The 19,908-nt window shown below is 35.3% G+C and overlaps 1 protein-coding gene and 1 long non-coding RNA gene across 2 annotated transcripts; one reads left to right on the plus strand and one right to left on the minus strand.

Annotated features, from left to right (window-relative positions):
* Positions 1-2,331: 2,331 nt before the first annotated feature.
* LOC127166221 (uncharacterized) lies at positions 2,332-3,278 on the minus strand. The gene is made up of 3 exons (XR_007827869.1): positions 3,229-3,278; positions 3,002-3,051; positions 2,332-2,624 (listed from the first exon to the last, which is right to left on the minus strand). It is a non-coding gene; the product is annotated as an uncharacterized LOC127166221 (long non-coding RNA).
* Positions 3,279-7,491: 4,213 nt separating this feature from the next.
* Positions 7,492-9,059, plus strand: LOC127164906 (protein B4). Its single transcript, XM_051109061.1, has 5 exons — positions 7,492-7,658; positions 7,781-8,061; positions 8,142-8,256; positions 8,545-8,591; positions 8,697-9,059. Exons 1-5 carry the CDS (start codon positions 7,577-7,579, stop codon positions 8,967-8,969), a joined length of 798 nt encoding a protein of 265 aa, XP_050965018.1. The 5' UTR covers positions 7,492-7,576; the 3' UTR covers positions 8,970-9,059.
* Positions 9,060-19,908: the final 10,849 nt, after the last annotated feature.

Here is a 19,908-nt window from a genome sequence, read left to right on the forward strand (position 1 = left end):
GCAAGAAAAAAAAAGCCAGAATTGTGAGATAAAATAAATATTGTTATGAAAAATGTTAATAGTAATAGGTTTAAATAATATGTCATGCTGTAACTGTAGGGCTAATACAGTATATCCCCTATGAACAGCATATGTGATTATTATGTAGACCTATTGTTTAAATCAAATTTATGCCTTAAAAGTAGAGTAATCATAGCAGTTTTTACCCATAGTATGTCCGTTTACATGTTTGCGCTTAGCTTCAAATGGTTTCTTTGATGACAGTATTCTATAAAAATTATTTGCATTCTGGTTTTGACATCAAAAGGCACAAAAATATACTTTTTTCTCTCATCAGATGGATTTTACCCATTTTCTTACACTGGTTACCAGTGTTTTTTTTTGCAACCACTATGTGTGCGCAGCTGTGACGTCTACTCCAAATTGGTCTATAGACTGAACCAATAATATGCACGCATGAATATGACAGTTTTCACAAATGTGCACTTTTGTAGGTTGCACAGAGATGATAATGATACTGTTTTTAAAAACTTGCACTTTGAAACCTGGGAGGTGTTTCATAAAACAAGTCTACCAAATAAGCCAGGCTTATTTCAGCTAGTCTGACTTATTTCGAGCCAAATCAAGTGACAATAAGTCAGACGGAAAACGGAAATAAAGCCTGGCTTATTTGGTAAACTTATTTTATGAAACACCCCCCCAGTTATCAATTTTTCACTGTACACTGTAAAAAAAAATCCTGTAAAAAAAACGGTAAAAATACTGGCAGCAGGGATTCCAGAGATATTCCGTTAAATTACAGAAAATCACCATTTCTCAAAATTACAAGCAAAAACTGTAAAAATACAGAATAAACTTTATGGTCAAAACTCATTAAATTACAGTATATTACCATTGATAATATACAAAAATTATGTTAAATTACATAGAAAAACAATCAACTTTTAGGTTAATTGCCATAAATTTAAGGTTTTAATTAGTTATTTTATAGAACTGATCTGTCCATCTACAGTAATTTACTCTTAAAATACCTTTTTTTCCATGTACAATAACTAAGAAATAATTTATAAAAACGGAGTAAACACATTTTTTAAAGGATTAATCCTTCTTTTTACAGAATAATTAAAAGGTATTTAGAAGTTATTTTATGTCTACCTGGAATCATTTTGGTAAAATACAGATATTATTAACTACAATAATCAAAAAATGTTGCATAAAAATGTTGTACATTTGTAATACAAAGACAATGTCTGTAGATATACATTTTAATCATTCATTTTCCAGAAATATTACGGTTTAAAATGTTTGGACAGTAGAGAAAACAGCACAGTACTCAGAAATACATAAAAACAACAACAACATTTTCAGCCAATTTCTGTAAAATTAACAACATATTCTACAGTATTAGTAATTGTACAAAAGCATTGTATGTCAAGTTAAATGAATAATAAAATTATAGGAAACACATTTAGTACATAATTTAGAACATGCAAAAATACATAAATACAAGAGACAACTGCTGTATACCTGTATACATTTACAATGACATTTTATCCAAAGCAACATACAATATCCCACTTAGTCTAACACAGTAGACATAGCAGTTTTTTAATAAACAGAAAGTGTTAGTATTAAAGGGATAGTTTCTGTGTATATGACTTTCTTCTTTCAGACAATCACAATCAGAGTTATATCAATAAAAACCCTGGCTCTTCCGGGCTTTATAATGACAGTGAATGGCTGCCATGACTTTGAAGCTCAAAAGTGCATCCATCCTTCATAAACGTACTCTACATAGTTCCAGGGGGTTAATAAATCCCTTCTGAAACAAACCATATTTTACACTTTTTAAAGTAAAAAAAAAAAAAAAAAAAAAAAAAAAAACTTGCTTCCAGCAAAATGCAAGTTATGCTTAAGTTGACTCTATATGGCTGTTTGACCTGAACATTAGTTATTTTATTTTATAAGGTGTAAAATATGCTTTGCTTCAGAAGGCCTTTATTAATCCACCGGAGCCATGTTGAGTATGTTTATGATGGATGGATGCACTTTGAGCTTCAAACTCATAGCAGACATTCACTGCCAATTTAAAGCCTAAAAGAGCCAGGATTTTTATTGATATAACTCTGATTGTGTTTGTCTGAAAGAAGAAACTCATGTACACATACAATGGATTGAGGGTGAGTAAATCATAGGCTCGTTTCGATTTTTGGGTGAACTATCCCTTTAATTGGTCAAGCGTTCATGAAAAACAAAAAAAATAATTTTTTAGCCATTTCTTGAAAATGGGCAGAGTTAGGCATTTTATAACAACAGCATCAAACAGTCAAAGTAAAGGTCTGTGAAAGTGAATTTGTACCTCTTTGTGATGTGATGTGAATGGAGAGAAAATAAGAGCTTGGACAAGCAGTTCTGTTGCATGCCCCATAAGGGCAAATCTGCAGGATCGGGCCACTGCAATGTGGTCAGTGAAGTTCATGTGTCCACTGTAACACCAAGGTTGGGATGGCTGAAAACATGAGCAGTTCTGTCTTGGCAAGGTTGAGTTGATGGTCATTCAACATTCAGCAAGGCATTTCTGTTCAGGAGGCAGAGATGCGAGCAGTAACCGTCAGAAAATCCAGCTGGAATGAAAGGGAGAGATGTGTGTCACTACAATAGCAGAAATATGAAAAGCCATGTTTCTGAATAACAGACCCAATTATTTTTAACTCTAGGCCCAAATGACATGTTTTAATTGTCCTAGTTAAACCAAAAATGAATGTAAACATGATGTGCAAAAATGTTTAAAATATCAATAACGATACTTTGATTTCAATACTAGTTCCTGAATTTTAAAGCCCTTGATGCCTCGCCACAGCCAGTGACCAGCACTATACTTCAAACAACAAGACATTTTTTGATACTCAATAGTTTTGAGGCAATTTGGTGAGTGCCTAAAAAGTATCAAAAAATGATACCCAGCCCTACCCAAAGTTGAAAATGATCTTGTTTTACTCACCCCCATGCATTCCAAGATGTCTTCTGCAAATCACTTTTGGAGTCCAAGATCTGTTGAGGCATCTAAGTGGGTATACCAACATTCTGATTATTCACAAATGACAATGATTGTCAAACAATAAAATTCACAGACATCTTTTCATGCAGCCGTTTTACACTGATTTTAATTACACTGATGGTTAATTTATTCACCCCTTACCACATAGAAACTGAAAAGAAGTTCCACACCTGAATTGCCATGCTTATCTGCTGTAGATCTCCAGTCTTTCCACATGACCTGAAACAACAAAAAAATAATAATAATTTAATACGTTGTATTCATTCAGACATTACAGCCTATACTGAGACAATGATCTGGAAGCTAAGCAGGAAAGGTTAACAGTGATGTTTTGGTCCACCATGTGACGTGAGCTCAATTTATAGAAAGTAAATTCATATTACTTACTTGACTTTCATAATCAACGATCCCACATGTAATGACAGTTTACTCAGCCTCAGGCCTCAAGATGTGTGTTTCATTCCTAATCAGAACACAAAGATTATAACAATTATTATTTATAATACAAGACAAAAATATGCACTTACACGTGCAATATAGATGTACGCGAGAAAATGCGCCCAGAATGTGAATTTTTTTTTTTGCAGAATGTGCATGTGAATTTTTTAATTGCAAGTTAGATAGAAAACCACTGCAAAACGCTCAACACATTAGTGACAATGGAGGACCAAATTCTGAGTACTTTTAAAAATATATATATGTACTGGAGAAGATGAAAGGGGGAAACCTTGCGATTTAACATTATCATGCTGCGTTCATATTCATAATCAATAAAGTGTACAGCTACTGAATTCACTCTTAATATAACTTAGGTAAGGTAACGTTAGCCCCTGTTCAGCGTTTCAAAATGTCCCGCGTTTTAAGAGTTTGAAACACTGATCTATATGTAATTCTCCATTATAGATCAGTGGTTTGAAAAACTGCCGGGTACTTCCGGATAAGCAAACACTTTAACGTTATATACACTCGAATGGATTTTGATACGAATAACTACGAAAAACTTTAGAAATGCTAATGTTAGCTTCAAAACTAAATAACACAAATGCGCAGCTACACTATAAAAATATCGTTTACTGTTGTATGAAAGACTCACCTCAGTGGTTGTCATGATGTCTGCTGTAGTATTGTCCGAATTTGTTGTAGTTTGTGAAACAGGTTCACTGAAGAAAGAGCGCGCTATTTTCTCACACATTTCCGAATAGATGACTGAAATAAATTCAAATCATTCCCGCGCGCTGTTCCATCCTTGTTGTCCAATACAGAAACAACTCAGCCAACCGTCGTGGGCGGAGCGAAACTAGCGGCAAATTTGAATCTGCGTTTATGAACGGATTGTGCGCGGGCGCGCGCGCGTACACACACTCTTTAAACCTACTGTTTACTAACAGTACATGTAGGCTACTGTATGTACAAATACTATTATTTGACCTTAAAACCTCACATTAACCTTCACATAATTAACGACCTTCAATTGTAATAAAACACTTTAAATTTAAAGTGTTAAATTTAAAGTGTTAAATTTTAAAGTTAATTTTTTTCTTATTTTTACAGGAATAATCTGTAATTATTACATGACATTTTATGTTAAATTACACATTACTCTGTAAAAATACAGAAAATGTCCTTTTAAAAAACAGAAAATGTATGTAATATCAAAATACAAGCAATTATCTGTAAATTTAATGGTGGAAATTTAAAATACAGAAAATATCTGTAAAACAACAGGTATTTCATCTTATAATGAAAAAAAGGTAAAATACTGTAAAAAATTTGCATGTAAAATTACGTTTATTTTTAACAGTGTAGTCATGTAAATAAATGGCCAAAACGCATAAAAAGGTTATAGTGTTTAGTTAAAAATGGTGTCATTTTAACACCCCCTAAACAACTGAGGATCACACAATAGCAGACATTCAAGTCGTTCCAGACAAAACAAACTCACGGTGAAATGCGCAACTTCTTCCTAGCAGAAGCGTGACAACTGAAAACAATTGGTTTTCTAAAATCTGCTTAAAATATGAAACATGTTTGGTCTGGATGGAATCTACATGATCTTCTTTGAAATCTATCTACTTAAATCTGCACTGGCTCTCACTTTCGGCAACTTGTGTCGAATTGTCCAGACTGTAAATCGTGGTAAAAATCTGGGCACAAGTCATGTAGTTTATTCCAGCCTTAAGTGTGTTTTGTAAAAATCTGAATTTCTGCAGTACAGTTGGAAAACATCTGGATTGAGAGAGTGAGAGAGAGAAATGGAGTGTGGTTAAAGCCGTGCTATGGATAACAGTAAACTAATCTCATGGGGAGTGTGACATGGCTCTCGTATAAATGGGTTAAAAAAACAGCAACACATACACACACACATGCAATCTCACAATCCCTGTGATCCACACAACACGTGCATACACACAAACTGAACTACAATCACACTCACACAAACGGCACTTACTGAAAGACAAACAGTCACATTGTAACCAGATGTTGGGAAAAATCAAAACCAAATGACCAGTCCTTGAACGTGTGTGTGTGTGTGTGTGTGTGTGTGTGCGCGCAAATGTATGGAAACTCACACATGTACAAGACACGAATCTACATGTCGTCAGTTATGAGTTAGCATGTGTTACTGCCTAATGAATAATAAACAGAAAGACAGATCGCATCATGATCAAATTAACTCCTGAGACAAAGGCCAGTACTCTTCAGCTCATTATAATATTAATCAGCGTTTCCCTGATTACTCCTCTATCATTAAATCCAATCCACTGTTTGGAATTGCATCAGAGTAGCTCTGCCTGTTGTGGTTTATTTTCCATCTTAATTCCAAATGAAACAAAAATTTCTCTTTCATTCTACTTTTCTTTCTTCACGTAACCCTTGGCAAAGTCAATTTGTCTTTGCTGAAGTAATTTTAAAGGACCAAAACAAGGTAGTAAATCAACTTTAATAAGGCGTTCTGACTGCATGCCGGTTATTTGCGTTGAGGTTAGCTTTTCAAAGAGGAGTTTAGGCATTTGGTCAGCGCTGGTCAATTTGCGGTCAGTGTTGACGAGTTTAAGAATTTATGGTGAACTACTTTCTGACAAGAATAATTGTAAACAAAGAAAAGAAAGGATGAGGTGTTACAGAAAAAGAAAGAGAGAGAGAGAAAGAGCAAACAGAGGGAAAAGCAGTGACTTTTTTCAGTCTTTTTTTTTCTTCTCCAGATTCATTTTCTCCATAGGGATTTCTAACAATTTTTCAATAAAACCAAAACAGCTAGCTCCAGGAAGCTCCAGGATGAATCATAACATTACAAACTTACTGGAAAGGAAAACGTTTTTGGAAAGTAAAAAAATACAAAAATATATACATTGAACTTCTACACTATGTAACTTTTTATTATTAAAAAGAGTACAAAAACCCATTTCCAAACCATGTTTTTACCCAAATATCCCTTGATAAACCTATAATGTTAATGAGCGGTAGAGGACGGATGAAAGTTTGTTGTCACGACGAACTAGGAAAATTGCCCGTTGAATTTTAAAAACGGCAAACCTCAGGAGACTTTAAGACTGTAAGAAAAAAGAAGAAACCGTTATTTATTTACAATGCCCGGTGATAAGATGGACTGTAGATCGTTGCTTCGATTCGAACCACATTCATCCGCTCAAGACGAGCAGAGCCGAAGCACAATCAAAACAATGTTCTTCCGCAAACTATCGCGGTTTTATTTTTAACCGCTAGACGGCCAAAGGCTGCAGTGTAACTTTAACATGAGAAAAAACAATTCCTACTCTCAAACGGTCTACATTTCTAAAGGAATTTCTGTATTTTGAAAATGTAGGTTTTCATAAATTGTTTTCAGCTCTCAAGGATCATAATAAATTGAGAATCCGAGAACACACTGGGCATGTTTGTTTGCGTATTTATGTTAGAATTCCAAAGGTAACACTGTACAATAAGATTTCATGTGTTAACATGATTTAATCCATTAGTTAACCTGAACTAAAAATGAACTGTAATAAAAAAATAATAATAATTTGCAGTAGTTAATTTCTGAGTTTGCTCACAGCGCATTAACTAATGTTAACTTCTGATTAAATATTAAAATTACCTTTAACTATATAATTAATAATAACTCTGTCTGTATTGTTCTTTGCTAGTTCATGTTACCTAACTTTAATTAACAAATAAAACCTAAAGTGTTAATATTCCAGAGAAAACACCCATTAGAATCATTTGATCTGTCCTGTAAAAGCTCTTATAGAATATTTTTGACAAGGTACATAAACAAAACACTTGGAATGGAAACCGCAGACACATTCACTTAAGTTTTGACCTAATTACTTCTCTGACAACTCGACCAATCAGGTTAATGTGGATAATTAATTGGGGACAAACGACTTAATGAAGAACAGGTGACAGACAAACAACAAAGGGTGCTTTCCGGTATTAAAACAAACACACAAGTCAGTTGGATTTATGCTGCAGTGATTTAAGTGTGTTTTAAGTTTATTCAGCTCACATTTGTTTTTTGAAATGCCTCCCAAAAAAGCCTCTGCAGAGCCAACTGCTGTAATCCCAAAGGATTCTGAGAATGAAGCTGCTGAAACAAAACCAGGTTTGTAGGCAGTTTTGTGACTTTTGCCAAGTTCTAAATCAATGCTTGTATGTTCCTAATAGGATTTGCTTTAGTATGATTCCTGTCCCCCTTTTTAATGACTAGTTTAAATCTTGTTTCAGACGCTCCTGAAAGCTCGAGCAGTAAGGCCCCTGGACGGAAAGTTTCTCCACACCCATCCACCATGGAGATGGTGAAAGAAGCTCTGAAAGAGCTGGACTCCAGAAAGGGTGTTTCGGCTCAGGCCATTCGGGGTTACATCAAGGAGAAATATGCAACTGTGGATGAGACACGGCTGAAGTTTATGGTGCGCCGAGCCCTGAACAAGGGCATCGAGACTGGCGTGTTTGTGAGGCCTGCAAATTCTGGGTCAACAACAACCGGTGCCCAAGGGCGCTTTCGGGTAACTTCTGTTTTCTTACGCCATTTTATGAAGCATTTTAAGGATTTAATATTATGTAATGATTGTGTGTCCTATTTCAGATTGCAAAGACCAAAGCAAAGGAGGCCAAGACTCAGTCAAAGGAAAACGCTGATCCCAATGTACAGAAAGCACCCAAACCTAAGAAAACGAAGGCAACTAAAACCAAGGGTGACGGTAAGTTTACAGCTTCTAATTTGCTGTAGGTGTCATTTTCTTGCAAGATTTTTCTCCAGTCATTTGGTTTTGTTTTCTCAAGGCCTGTTCACACCAAGAATTGGCTCTAATCTGAATTTGAAATGTGCGCTATGGTTATGTTGAAAGTCTGTGCTTACAATAAACCCAGTTGTTGTGCTTGATGATATTCCTTATTGGTGTAATGGAAGACTGGCTTTATAATGTATTTCCATGCATCTTTGCAAGTTTTACCATGTTGGCTTTTTCTTCCCCATTTCTCCATTCAAGGAGCAAGCAAAGAAAAGAAGCCTGCGAAGAAAAAGGAGGCCACAGACGTGAGTTCTATGTCTTATTTTCACCTTCTACATGAGCAGACACTCTCAGCTGTGAAGTCTGAATGCACATCCACCCCTTTTCTATCTCTCCTCCCGTTCTCTTAGGATGCTAAGCCTAAGACGCCTGAGAGAGATGGCACTGCCTCAAAGGTGGCCCCTGCTAAGAAGCCAAAGGCGAAGAATGCTGCAGGGGAGGGTGGAACTGAGCCCAAACCGAGCAAAGCTAAAAAAGCTTCTAAAGCATCAAAAGAGGGAGTTGAGGAACCAGCAGCTAAGAAGACCGGAAAGAAAACTGCAGCAAAGGCAGAGGAGGGCGAATCGGGAGAGAAAGGTGCTGCAGCCGCTACAAAAGCCCCGGGGAAACGAGGAAAGAAGTGATGTAGGGACTTCAGCTGTTTTTATGCACTGCGTTGTTTTTATTTGTGCACTTGTATACCAAATAAAGATTTTTATCTCTTTTCAAGAAAACTGTGGAATTGGGTTTCCTCAAACTAGTTTGGTGGAGGAGGGGCAGTGATTTAAAGGTCTATTGAGCTGGTTAGGACAGGGTTAATAGTTAACGGTCAGCTCCTAAGGGTTGTTGAAGACATGCCATCAGTTACACTACGAAGTAGCGACGTTGAACGTCACAGTGAAAGCATTTAACAAGGTTAATATACCAAAGCCTAATCATTTGTACTTTTGAAAGCCACCTTTTTAAAAATGCAGGTTGTGATGAACTGTGGCTTTAAGTAGCTCTTTCAAAAGCTGAACTACGTTTATTTATTTTATTTTATATATATATATATTTTTTTTTTTTATGTGGTGCACTGTCGTAAACGCAAAGTTAATAATACAATGGTCTTTGAAGCTCGTCAGAGTGTGTACAGACCCACTAAAGCATCTATAAGTGGGTAATGAAATGAATTTTACAGTATGTTTATAAAGGGCTGCAGGGATGACATTTGTAGGCCAGAACCTGCAAACTAATTAGCATTTTGGCACTTGTGGTTCCATTGGTTTAAAAACATTAAAGAAGGTCTGTGGTGAACACAAGCTCAACATATTTTAATATTTAAGATTCTATGACCTGCTTTCTAATACCCACTTTCTTTTTTCTTTATATATATATATAAAGATTTCACTTGTTTTGGAAAAAGGTGATTGTTAACAAGTGGCTAAATGGTACATGAACCGGTAAAAAACTGTAAACTCATCTACTCACTAGTCCACTTTAGCAGCCTCATTGCAAACTATTCTAACTCAAACTTTTTAAATGTTTAACTTGCAGAACTTTAATATAAAAAATAGCAACATTCACAAAAGTTGAACTTAAGGTTACAGTGAAAAAATTTAAAACCTAATCATTTGTGATACTGAAAGCCATGTTTTAAAAGTTTTTGATAAACATTCAGCTTTTTGAGTAGCTCTTTTACAAGCTGAGGCAAGATCTTCAAATGGCACAGTGTTATATACACAAAACTAAAATACAATGTCCTCTATTCCCTTTAGAGTGCACACAAAAACACACCGCAGTGTCTATATATATATATATATAATTGGGTAATAAAATGAATTTTCGAATATGTTTATATAAAGGGCTGCAGGGATGACATTTGTAGGCCAGAACCTGCAAACTAATTAGCATTTTAGCACTCTAGGTTACATTGCCATTAATGGGCTTTTGGTTAAAATGCATGAAATAAGGTCTGTGGTGAACAAGCTAAAGATATTTCAATGTTTTACATTTCTATGACAAAATTCTACCCACTTGCATTTTTTAAAGGTTCTACTTGTCTTGAAAAAGATGTTTGCTAACAAGTGGCTAAATGATACATGGACAGGTAAAAAAAAAAAAAAAATGGGTAAACCCATCCACTCACTAGTCCACTTTAACAGCCTCGTTGCAAACTTTTCTAACTCAGGCTTTAAGGGAAAATGTTTTTAAATACTGAAAGTGTTGCTGAAGCTTGTTATTGAAGTCATGTCACCATGGTCTAGTTTGTTTATAGCTTTTAGCTTTTTACTTCTGCCAAATGTATTTAGATTTCAAAGTTGTGTTTATTTGTGAGGATTAACATGAACAGAATGTGTAAGAACCATAAAGTTGTGTTGGTCACAGAGCTTATTTTCTGCAAAAATCTAAAAGCCAGTGAAAAAATTCCTGTTGAGGGAACCAGGGTGATGAGAACTACTGGTTTGGCCTATTAAAATACATCTGCAGTGCTCTGTAGTTTTATCTGAGGGTGTTCTTGCATTCATTTGAGATTGCTTAACATCCCTGCTTGTCTATAGTCAACAGAGTGTTTTCACAATGCGTCATCAACCGGCCATATCGGCAGCACTGCACGTAATCAATGCCACTGAACCGAACGAAATTCACATATTTTCCTGATTATTTCTGCTGAAAATGGTCAATTATTGTCATGTTTTGGGATGTACTAATCGGTAATCTGGATACCATTTGGGGTACTATAGACTGCCAAATGTTATAACAAATCAAGGAGAAATGCAAAAAACAAATTAATACCTAAATAAAGACATAGTAGTATACTTGAAGTATGATGTAAAGTTCACTTAAAGAAAACTTACAAGTATACCTGCAATATAAAACTATTAAACTAGTAGAGTACACTTCAAAGTGTACTAAAAGTGTTTAACTAGTAAACTATCAGTATATCTAAGTTGACTTTTAGTATACTTGCAGTACAAACTAAAAACATATGTAAACTAGTTGTGTACTCAAAGTTTACTTCTGTTATACTTAAAGTATGCTTAAAAGTATACTTTTATATATTAGAAAGTGGGCCAATTTAGTCCCAAGGAGTATTGAAATGGTACATTTAAAAGTATACTACTAGTACACTGAAATTTGTATACTTACTACATAAAATATACTTAAAAATATACTTTTACTTAAGTATACTTAATCAAATAAACTTGAAGTAGACTACTTTTTGGTAAGGGTGACCAAATCGTGAATATAAGTGCAAACTCTCTATTGGCTGTTCATTATAAAGGTCACACTTTCAGATGTACGTTTCAGAGTGTGTCAAAAACCCAAAATCAAACGCTGAGGTAATTTATAGCAAACATTGTGAGGCCACTGAATCTGGATTTGATTCATCTGGTTCATAAAACAGGCCTCTGCAGCATTACTGTGGGTTTTACTCAACTGAGATGTATGTTGATATGTTTATGCTATCTTTACAAGGTATTAAAAAGTATTTAGACTGGCTAAAGCTGATCCCGTATCAGAGTTTAAAACCAACCCCCCCACCCAGGTTAAGCAGGGCAGGGCCGTGGGCCGAGCCTGAGCACTCAAGACAATCACATTAAGACTTGCTGATCTGCAGGAAAGACGGCGGATCAGAGGTCAGCTGACAATGGCATTCTTCAATCTGGGACTGAGAGTGTGTGTGAAGCTTTGGCCCCTTGAGGGAAGTTTAATAAGACAGTCTTAACTGTGCACTTTCCACCGAGCTCGGGTCCCCGGGGGCCTGCAAGAGCCTGGGGCCACAGCGGGCCGATTCAGGCAGCGGGGCACCCGAAATCCCTCTGATTACCCTCTCATTAGCGTACGGCTCCCAGCCAGGTGAAGTCACCGAAGAGCGGGACGGTGGGGAAGTAGGAGAAAAACAGACCGAATTACCACAGGTGGACAGAGGGAGGACAGGAAGACAGATTGATGAGGTGGATGTGTGGACAAGGAAGACGGATTGAGGAAGTGAAAACAAATGGAGTGATATGAAAGAGGACAAATAGACCGGGCTTTAAAGCAAAGACCGACTGATTGAAGGAATGATAGAGGTCGGCAAACACTAAACCGTACACAGACTGAGGGAGGCATGGACAGATTGATGGAGAGAAGGAAAGATAACCTGAGGCTGAGAGTGAAGCCAAACAGCTGAGCGTGGCCTGGTGTTTCTGAAGGGGTTCGACCTGGTTATGATGAGCTACTGCGAGCTGTGACAGGAGCATAACCACCATAGACAGTGAGGGCAGTATCAGTCAATATCAGTCAGATGTGGTCAAATTGGCCCCCGTTATATGCTTTTCTTAATGCTGCACTTCCGCACTAAATTAAGCAAAAAGCTGATGTTAGGATGACAAAAAGTAGGCTGGTCTAATGGTATAAAAGTGCTTGTAAATCCCAAATTGACTGAGATGGCCAATCAAACCAAACGGGCTTTATTGTTCATAGAAGTTAAAAGTGAATTGACACTTCAGTTTTAATGGAGAAAGATCACAGCGTAAAATGGAAGAAGCTACAATTGCTAAGTAACTGTTTGACAATAACATTGTTATACAATATACAATGATGCAAACTACTTGTTTTTTTTTTTTTCACATTTTTGAATGGACCCTTTCCATAGATTGTAATGACACAATGTCACAAATAAAAAAAAAAATATATATATATATATATATATAAATATATATTAATTAACAGTGATGGAAAAAAGTTACTTTTTAAAGTAATGCATTACAATTTTGCGTTACTCCCTGAAAAAGTAACTAATTACATTACTATTAATTACTTTTTATGAAAACTAATGTGTTACATTACTTTTGCGTTACTTTTTTAATCTGGACAGGGCTTGCTTCTTTGTTTTTAATATAAAACAATTTTAATGTAAAAGCCCTTTTACACCAAAAGTGAAATGAATTCACCTCAGGCTGAAAGAAAAGTACATTTATGCAGGAGATCACTCTTCAGCTATAAAAAAATGAAGCACAAATGTTAATTTATCTAATGTAATTTTTGCTTATTAGTATGGTTGAATAGCATCAGGTCAGCAGCAGAGACACTGGTTAATAAAATGGGATTAAATACATAAAGGATATTTGTTTCTTTAACATTTAATTATTGCAGGGTTGCGTCATATTCTGAGTTTGCATTTCACAGTTTCTATTCATTTTGAGGAAAACTGAATCTGTTTTTTGTGAGTGAGATTAATGCATGTTCACATTTAGTCTAGAATACAGTAACATCATGACACGGAGACTTGTCAATCAATAAATGGGGAAAAAAGTAACTGGCGTTACTTATTTGAAAAAGTAACATTCAGATATTTGCTTAGAAATTTAAAAGCAATGTGTTACTTTACTAGTTACTTGAAAAAAGTAATCTGATTACGTAACTTCCGTTACTTGTACCCCCAACACTGTTAATAATAATATAATATAACGTCCAGTTATAATGCTGTAGTTATATTTCTTTGCCCTTATATTACATAAAACTAGTAATACCGTATGAATGTTTCTAATACAACAGCTGAGAGAGGGATGGTAAATTTGACATTTCTCTCTTCTGACCATTGTAATTAAACGCAAACATTTTATCTGTTGTAATTTTGTTCACCAATACAGTTTAAGTTAATATCCCAAAATCCTATAAATATGAAAAGGGTCTATTGCAAATACAGGCTATCATCATGATTCACATAATTTTTATATGCTCATAAAAGTTCAATTTATTTGATCAAACATACAGGATATATATATATATATATATATATATATATATATATATATATATATATATACTATTGCAATTTAAAACAATAGTTTTCTATTTTAATATACTTAAAAAAAATAAGTATTTAAGTTATTTCTGTGATTCAAAGCTGAATTTTCAGCATCATTACTCCAGTCTTCAGTGTCACATGACTTATGATTTATTTTGGAACCTGTAATAGGTTTTCAGGATGTTTTGATAAATAAAATGTTTAAAAGAACAGCATTTATTTAAAATGGAAAACTTTGCTACCAATAAAAGTCTTTACTATCACTGTTTAGTAGTTTAATACATCCTTGCTGGATAAAAGTATTAATTTCTTTCAAACAAAGATTTACTGACCCCAAACTTTGAACAGTATTGTTACAAAAGATCTCCATCTTGCCAAGTGTACAGGAAGTTTTAAAAGCATAAATGTGTACCATATAATGATGTGAGCTGTTTGAAAGTTGTCTAGATTGAGCATATGTCTTTGGAGGCCCAACCAAACCAATCTTTAGGACAAAATCAGAGTACAGTCTCACTTTTTAGGCCAAGCTTTTCCACATGGTATGTCCTTTTTGCCTTTCTCATCACAAAATCATCACTAGTGTGCTGTACTTTACATGCTCTGGGGGACCTCAGGGTCCTAGTATTCAGCTCAGACTCATATAGCTCAGGGCCCTTTTGTACAGCTGTCTTTGGCAGAACTGGCAGAAACTCTTGAGACTTCAAAATCCAGCCCTGCTACATCATCATTTTTTCTGTACGTAGGACTACTTTTTGGTGTACTAATTTGTGACCATGCATTAGCAACATTATGGATGTTCCTCCTCGTTTTACACAAATCAAGACGCAATAGTTTTGTGTGTCAATCAGCAGTGTCACAGATGCCGTCCACAAAGCTTAACTTGTATTCAACCCGGAACATTCTTTTGACCCTTACAATGACCAGTGAATGGTCCTAAAGCATGGAATGTTAATAATGCACAGACCATTCACACACACACACCTTGTGAAGAGTCTGGCTTTATATCGCTCTTATCTACGTCCCTTCTCCAGTCAGGTCTACCCATATGCTTCAGTGCACACAAGAATGAAGGCTAGACATAAAGGGCTGAGTGTTCTCACACACACACACACACACCGCTTTCTAATAGGACAGACCTCTGTCCTTATCTTCCCGTCGTTCTATAATGGATGGCCATTCACACAAAGGTCACATACACACTCTGTCAACACTCAGGCACCAGAGACGTCCCTCTGACAAGTGTGTCACACACAGAAGTATACACTAAATACACACTGAAACACAAGGGAACGACCTCCTGTAAAACAGACCAATAAAACAAAGAGACTTCAAACACGAAATTACGGCGCTTCAGATTGTTTGTCAGCGAGAATGCTTTTCCAGTCACACAATTACATGTCATTACCCACATTTTGATTGGAAAATAAAATGGACCGGCTAAGTTTGGAGTAGCCATATAAAAGGCTTTAAAGTGGAAGACGGAGATATCTGTCATTACGTAAAGAACATGGTGTCTGCCGAAATTTTGCGAAACAACTTTATTGTTTTAGAAAACCCATCATTTAGGGATTTTATACAAAAAGTAGCCTACCCAACTGCTTGACCAAGACTTATATTGTTTGTTCCCAATCACCACCATTTTGAGAAAGGAATTTTAAGGAATTATTTCTAGCTTTCTGTCTTGAGCCACAGTACTCTTATGAAAGACCTGAACCTAAGATGATTATAGAAATATCATTTTATTTTCCATTTTGATGTATTTGGAAGCCAAGCACTGAAGGTGTGCAGCCCCATAGCATCTGCACTGTAAAAAAAAACAATTTGTTGAGTCAACTTAAAATAACTTGTTACCTGGCTGTCTTAAAATGTTAAGTTCAGTCAACTCCAAGAAAGTTTATTTAACTTGAAATGTTAAGTTATGCTAAATGACAACTTTATAGATAGTTGAGCTGATTCAACTTAAAATGTTAAGACAGCTGGGTTACTCACCCAGCTTCTAAGTTTAACAAACACAAATATCTAAGTTGTTACTTAGTACAACTTAACATTTCAAGTTGAATAAACTTTTTTGAGTTGACTGAACTTAAAATTTTAAGGCAGCAGGGTAACAAATTATTTTAAGATGACTTTTTTCGTTTTTTACAGTGTGTCAGTTTTCTTCTTGCTCTTCTTCCCTTGCAATGTGAGTCTATTGCAGCACTTTGATTTGTAGAAAAAAATGATTAAATTTGGCATACTTATTAGCTTGGACGTAACATTGAGATCTCTAGAATCAACTGTATAGCACCACCATCACTTCAAATATTAACTATTCTGTTGGTAGGAAATCTTAAATGCTTTGTCCTGGAAATAAAAATGCATTTTTTAATTTTAAGTATACCACTTTAAAAACAACCCAAGTTATAACCCTGGATAGTTTTATCTAACTTGGATTTGCTTAAAACTCAAAATAAGTTGGAAATGTACATTTATTAATATGATTAATAAATAATAACTTCAAACATGTATTGCTTATTAATAAATGTTTACATTCTGATTATTATTTTTTTACATTTAAACATTTAACCCAGTCACTGGTTTTGTGCATATTCAACCCATTTTTTTGGAAGTGAGCTTCATTAGCACTATGATTTGAGGATACCTGCTAAATTTACTGACAGCGCCACCTACAGGACATGAAATCCTACAATTTTTGCTTATAACTTGTGAATATTGCCAGATGTGGATCACCCAAGGCTTAAGCCTAGTCCCAGACTAAAATGTAAGTCTGAGCTGTTTCAACCGAAAGAAACTTGCACTGACTGATCTTAAAATATATCAGTGCCTTTATTTTGTCTCAAGATGGACACCGGTAATGTTTTTTCTGTGGCACATTTATAAAAATAGCTTAAATGTCCTATGAACAATGGCCTAATCCTGGTTTAATCTAAGATGTGTTTGTGAATCCAGGCCAATGTCTTTTAAACACTTTGACATATTGGCACAAAAATTGGTACAGATCATTGACAGCATAACCTGAAGGTATGTGAGAAGTTGGAAGGCAGCAACACTTAGCATTCCAAAGATATGCAGTTTTTCATCTCGGTGCTTATAACGTTTTGAGAATATCATCCATAAATTGTTTTCTTGGTGTTGGTACATTCATTGGTTCCTGTATGGATTATTTCAGAGAATTATGACTGTAATGTGGTATACCTCAATCATAATAAGGATATGAATAACAAACCACTGCCAACCACCAGTGAGACTGCAAAGTATACTTCTATACAAGCTACATGCATTGTCTGTAAACTGTAAATGGACCTTATGAACTTTTAACCATTTTATACCTCAATCATATTCTTCAGTTTCATATAGTTAAATACATCTACTGAGTTCACCTAACTAATCAATGATTGTGCTAAACTGTTCACACTGAATATCCAGATAACAGATAAATTAAAAGCCACAAAATCCACATTTTAATACTGAAGGCCATGCTGGCTTTTTTGAAATGTGACTTTCTTCTAGCCTATAATTTAATGATACTATATCTGAATTCCAGCTGTCAGTGAAAAATGTTCTCATTTTGAAAAAAAGCTTATAAAACATACTTATTCCTATTCCTTTTCATATACATAGTCTACATTTTGTTTTGTGACAAGCCTAACAACAGCAACAGCCCTTAACCTTGTTCAAATCACCGAAACGCATGGCCTCTCGTGGCTTATTGCTTTAGTACAGAGTTGAGAGCACAGCCTTGAACGCAGACACTTCATCTGTTAAAGATGGGATGTTCCGATTTTTGGCTTGAGTAATGACTGAGCAAAATGATAAATCCATATGTGAAGGAAGAGAGGAGTGTGCTGACTGCTGTCTTTTGTCCCGTAAAGGGATGCATAGTAAGAGGAGAGGCTGGCAGGCATTGTTTTAAAGACAAAGATTAGAGAAGGGGGTGGGGTGGGACACTTGAGGAATGTGCTTTGTGTTCTTCCTCAAAAGATAAAGCCTCCTGGAGCAAACAGACACGCAGTTAACAGACAATCACAGACCCCAAAAACTTCACGCAGCAACGTCTAATTTACCGAAGCATTCAGAAAAGCTTACCACAATAATCCTTCACTCTCTCGCCCTAATAATACGGACCAACCAAACAAACTATTTGACAGTATTCTCTCACATTCGCTTCTTGTTTCAGATGAACAACTTGGATCATACAGCTTTCAAATGTACTGTTGAAAATGCCTTTCAATATTTCAGAATAAAAAAAATAAGTTTTTTTTTATATAATATTAACAGCTTTTTTTGACATTTAAAAGGCATTTGTTTTGTTTTTTTGTTTTAAGCTGCATTTGGATCAAAATAAGAAAATAGCTCAATTTTGTTTTGTGACAGCACCCTACTCCCAAAATAAAATAATAAAATAAAAACAAAATAATCAGTATTTGCTGTACTACTTTATTTGTATGTCATTTTAGTTTAATTACTGTGTCCAAAACAGAGATCAACCAGTATTATTTTTTCCATGACCTATACAAAATCTGTTTAGTTATTATATACAAGTTTATGATAACTGTTTAAATGTTTATTTTAAATGATAATGGGTTTTACTTTTGATAAATATCAATTACTTAAGCACTGAAACTTTTAAACATTCAACATATGCATTATAAATATTTATTGTTGTTGTTTTTGTTGATGTTTTGCAATGTTATTTTACAATCTAAATGGTAGCATATTTCTATTTCTATTTGTTTTGGGCTACATCCTGACATGCTACTTGTTTGTCAGTTTAGAAAAACTAATAAGTGACTGATCGGAAAAGTTTGAATCTTTTAAGAAAAAAAAAAGAGGTTAAGCTAATTATTGGTGCATCTCTAGTTAGGACAGTGATTTGCATCCATTTACTCTGTTTCAGTAATGAAAGTCTAAGGATAATTATCTTTGAGAACATATTATAGATAATTAGCTATGAGAATTAGAAACAAACTTACAAATAAACCATCAAGGCGAATTACATTAACGGATTTCAGGGGAAATGCTGATAATTGCCATTAAAAGAATGTAAACAATCTTAATTGTTCTAAATTACTTTGTCTTGTCTTTTTATGCAAAATGTAATTAGTTTTTCCCCTTTGATTTTGTGATGAAAGTTTACCTGGACACGATTTCATGAGATTCACCAAATAGTGGCAGACATGTTTGCAAAAACAGGATAAACTTACAAACAGACAAGCAACGAAGCTGTGACACGGGAGGAAAAAAAGAGAAGCAGTCATAAGAAGATGGAAGGTTTAAGTCAAGGACATTTTCAAGGAGTCTTGGGAAAGAACTGGTTCTTCTGAAGGGATTGGGGACAAGAGATCCATTGGTGTGGAGGCACAAACGGGGGGAGGGGAACTCTAAGCCCCGTTCCCAAATCTCACTCGCACCTCTGCCGAGCAGAGAAGGTCATTGTATCTTCAGGGAGGAATGCTTAAAACAAGAATGTCCAAGAAATCGGATCACCCCAAAACAATTATGGAAATATGCATCCGTCAGGTGCGTGTGCGTACGTGTGCGCAGACAGCGGCGTATTCAGTCACAGATAAAAGGATCAGGGAGAAACTCGAGAGAGAGGGAGAAAGAGAGAGAGAGAGAGTTTGTGAAATAGGAAGAGAGCAAGAATTAAAAGGGTCATATCTATTTTTTATTTATTTAGATTTTTCTCTGAGGTCGGCTTAGAATGTTTGTAAAGGATTTTATGTGCCAGGAACAGGCCTAATTTAGTTTTCATGACCATTTTTATACTCCCTCTGACCCTGAGAATTAAACAGACATCTTAATTC

Source organism: Labeo rohita, chromosome 5 (assembly GCF_022985175.1).
Source record: "Labeo rohita strain BAU-BD-2019 chromosome 5, IGBB_LRoh.1.0, whole genome shotgun sequence".
NCBI classification, from domain to species: domain Eukaryota; kingdom Metazoa; phylum Chordata; class Actinopteri; order Cypriniformes; family Cyprinidae; genus Labeo; species Labeo rohita.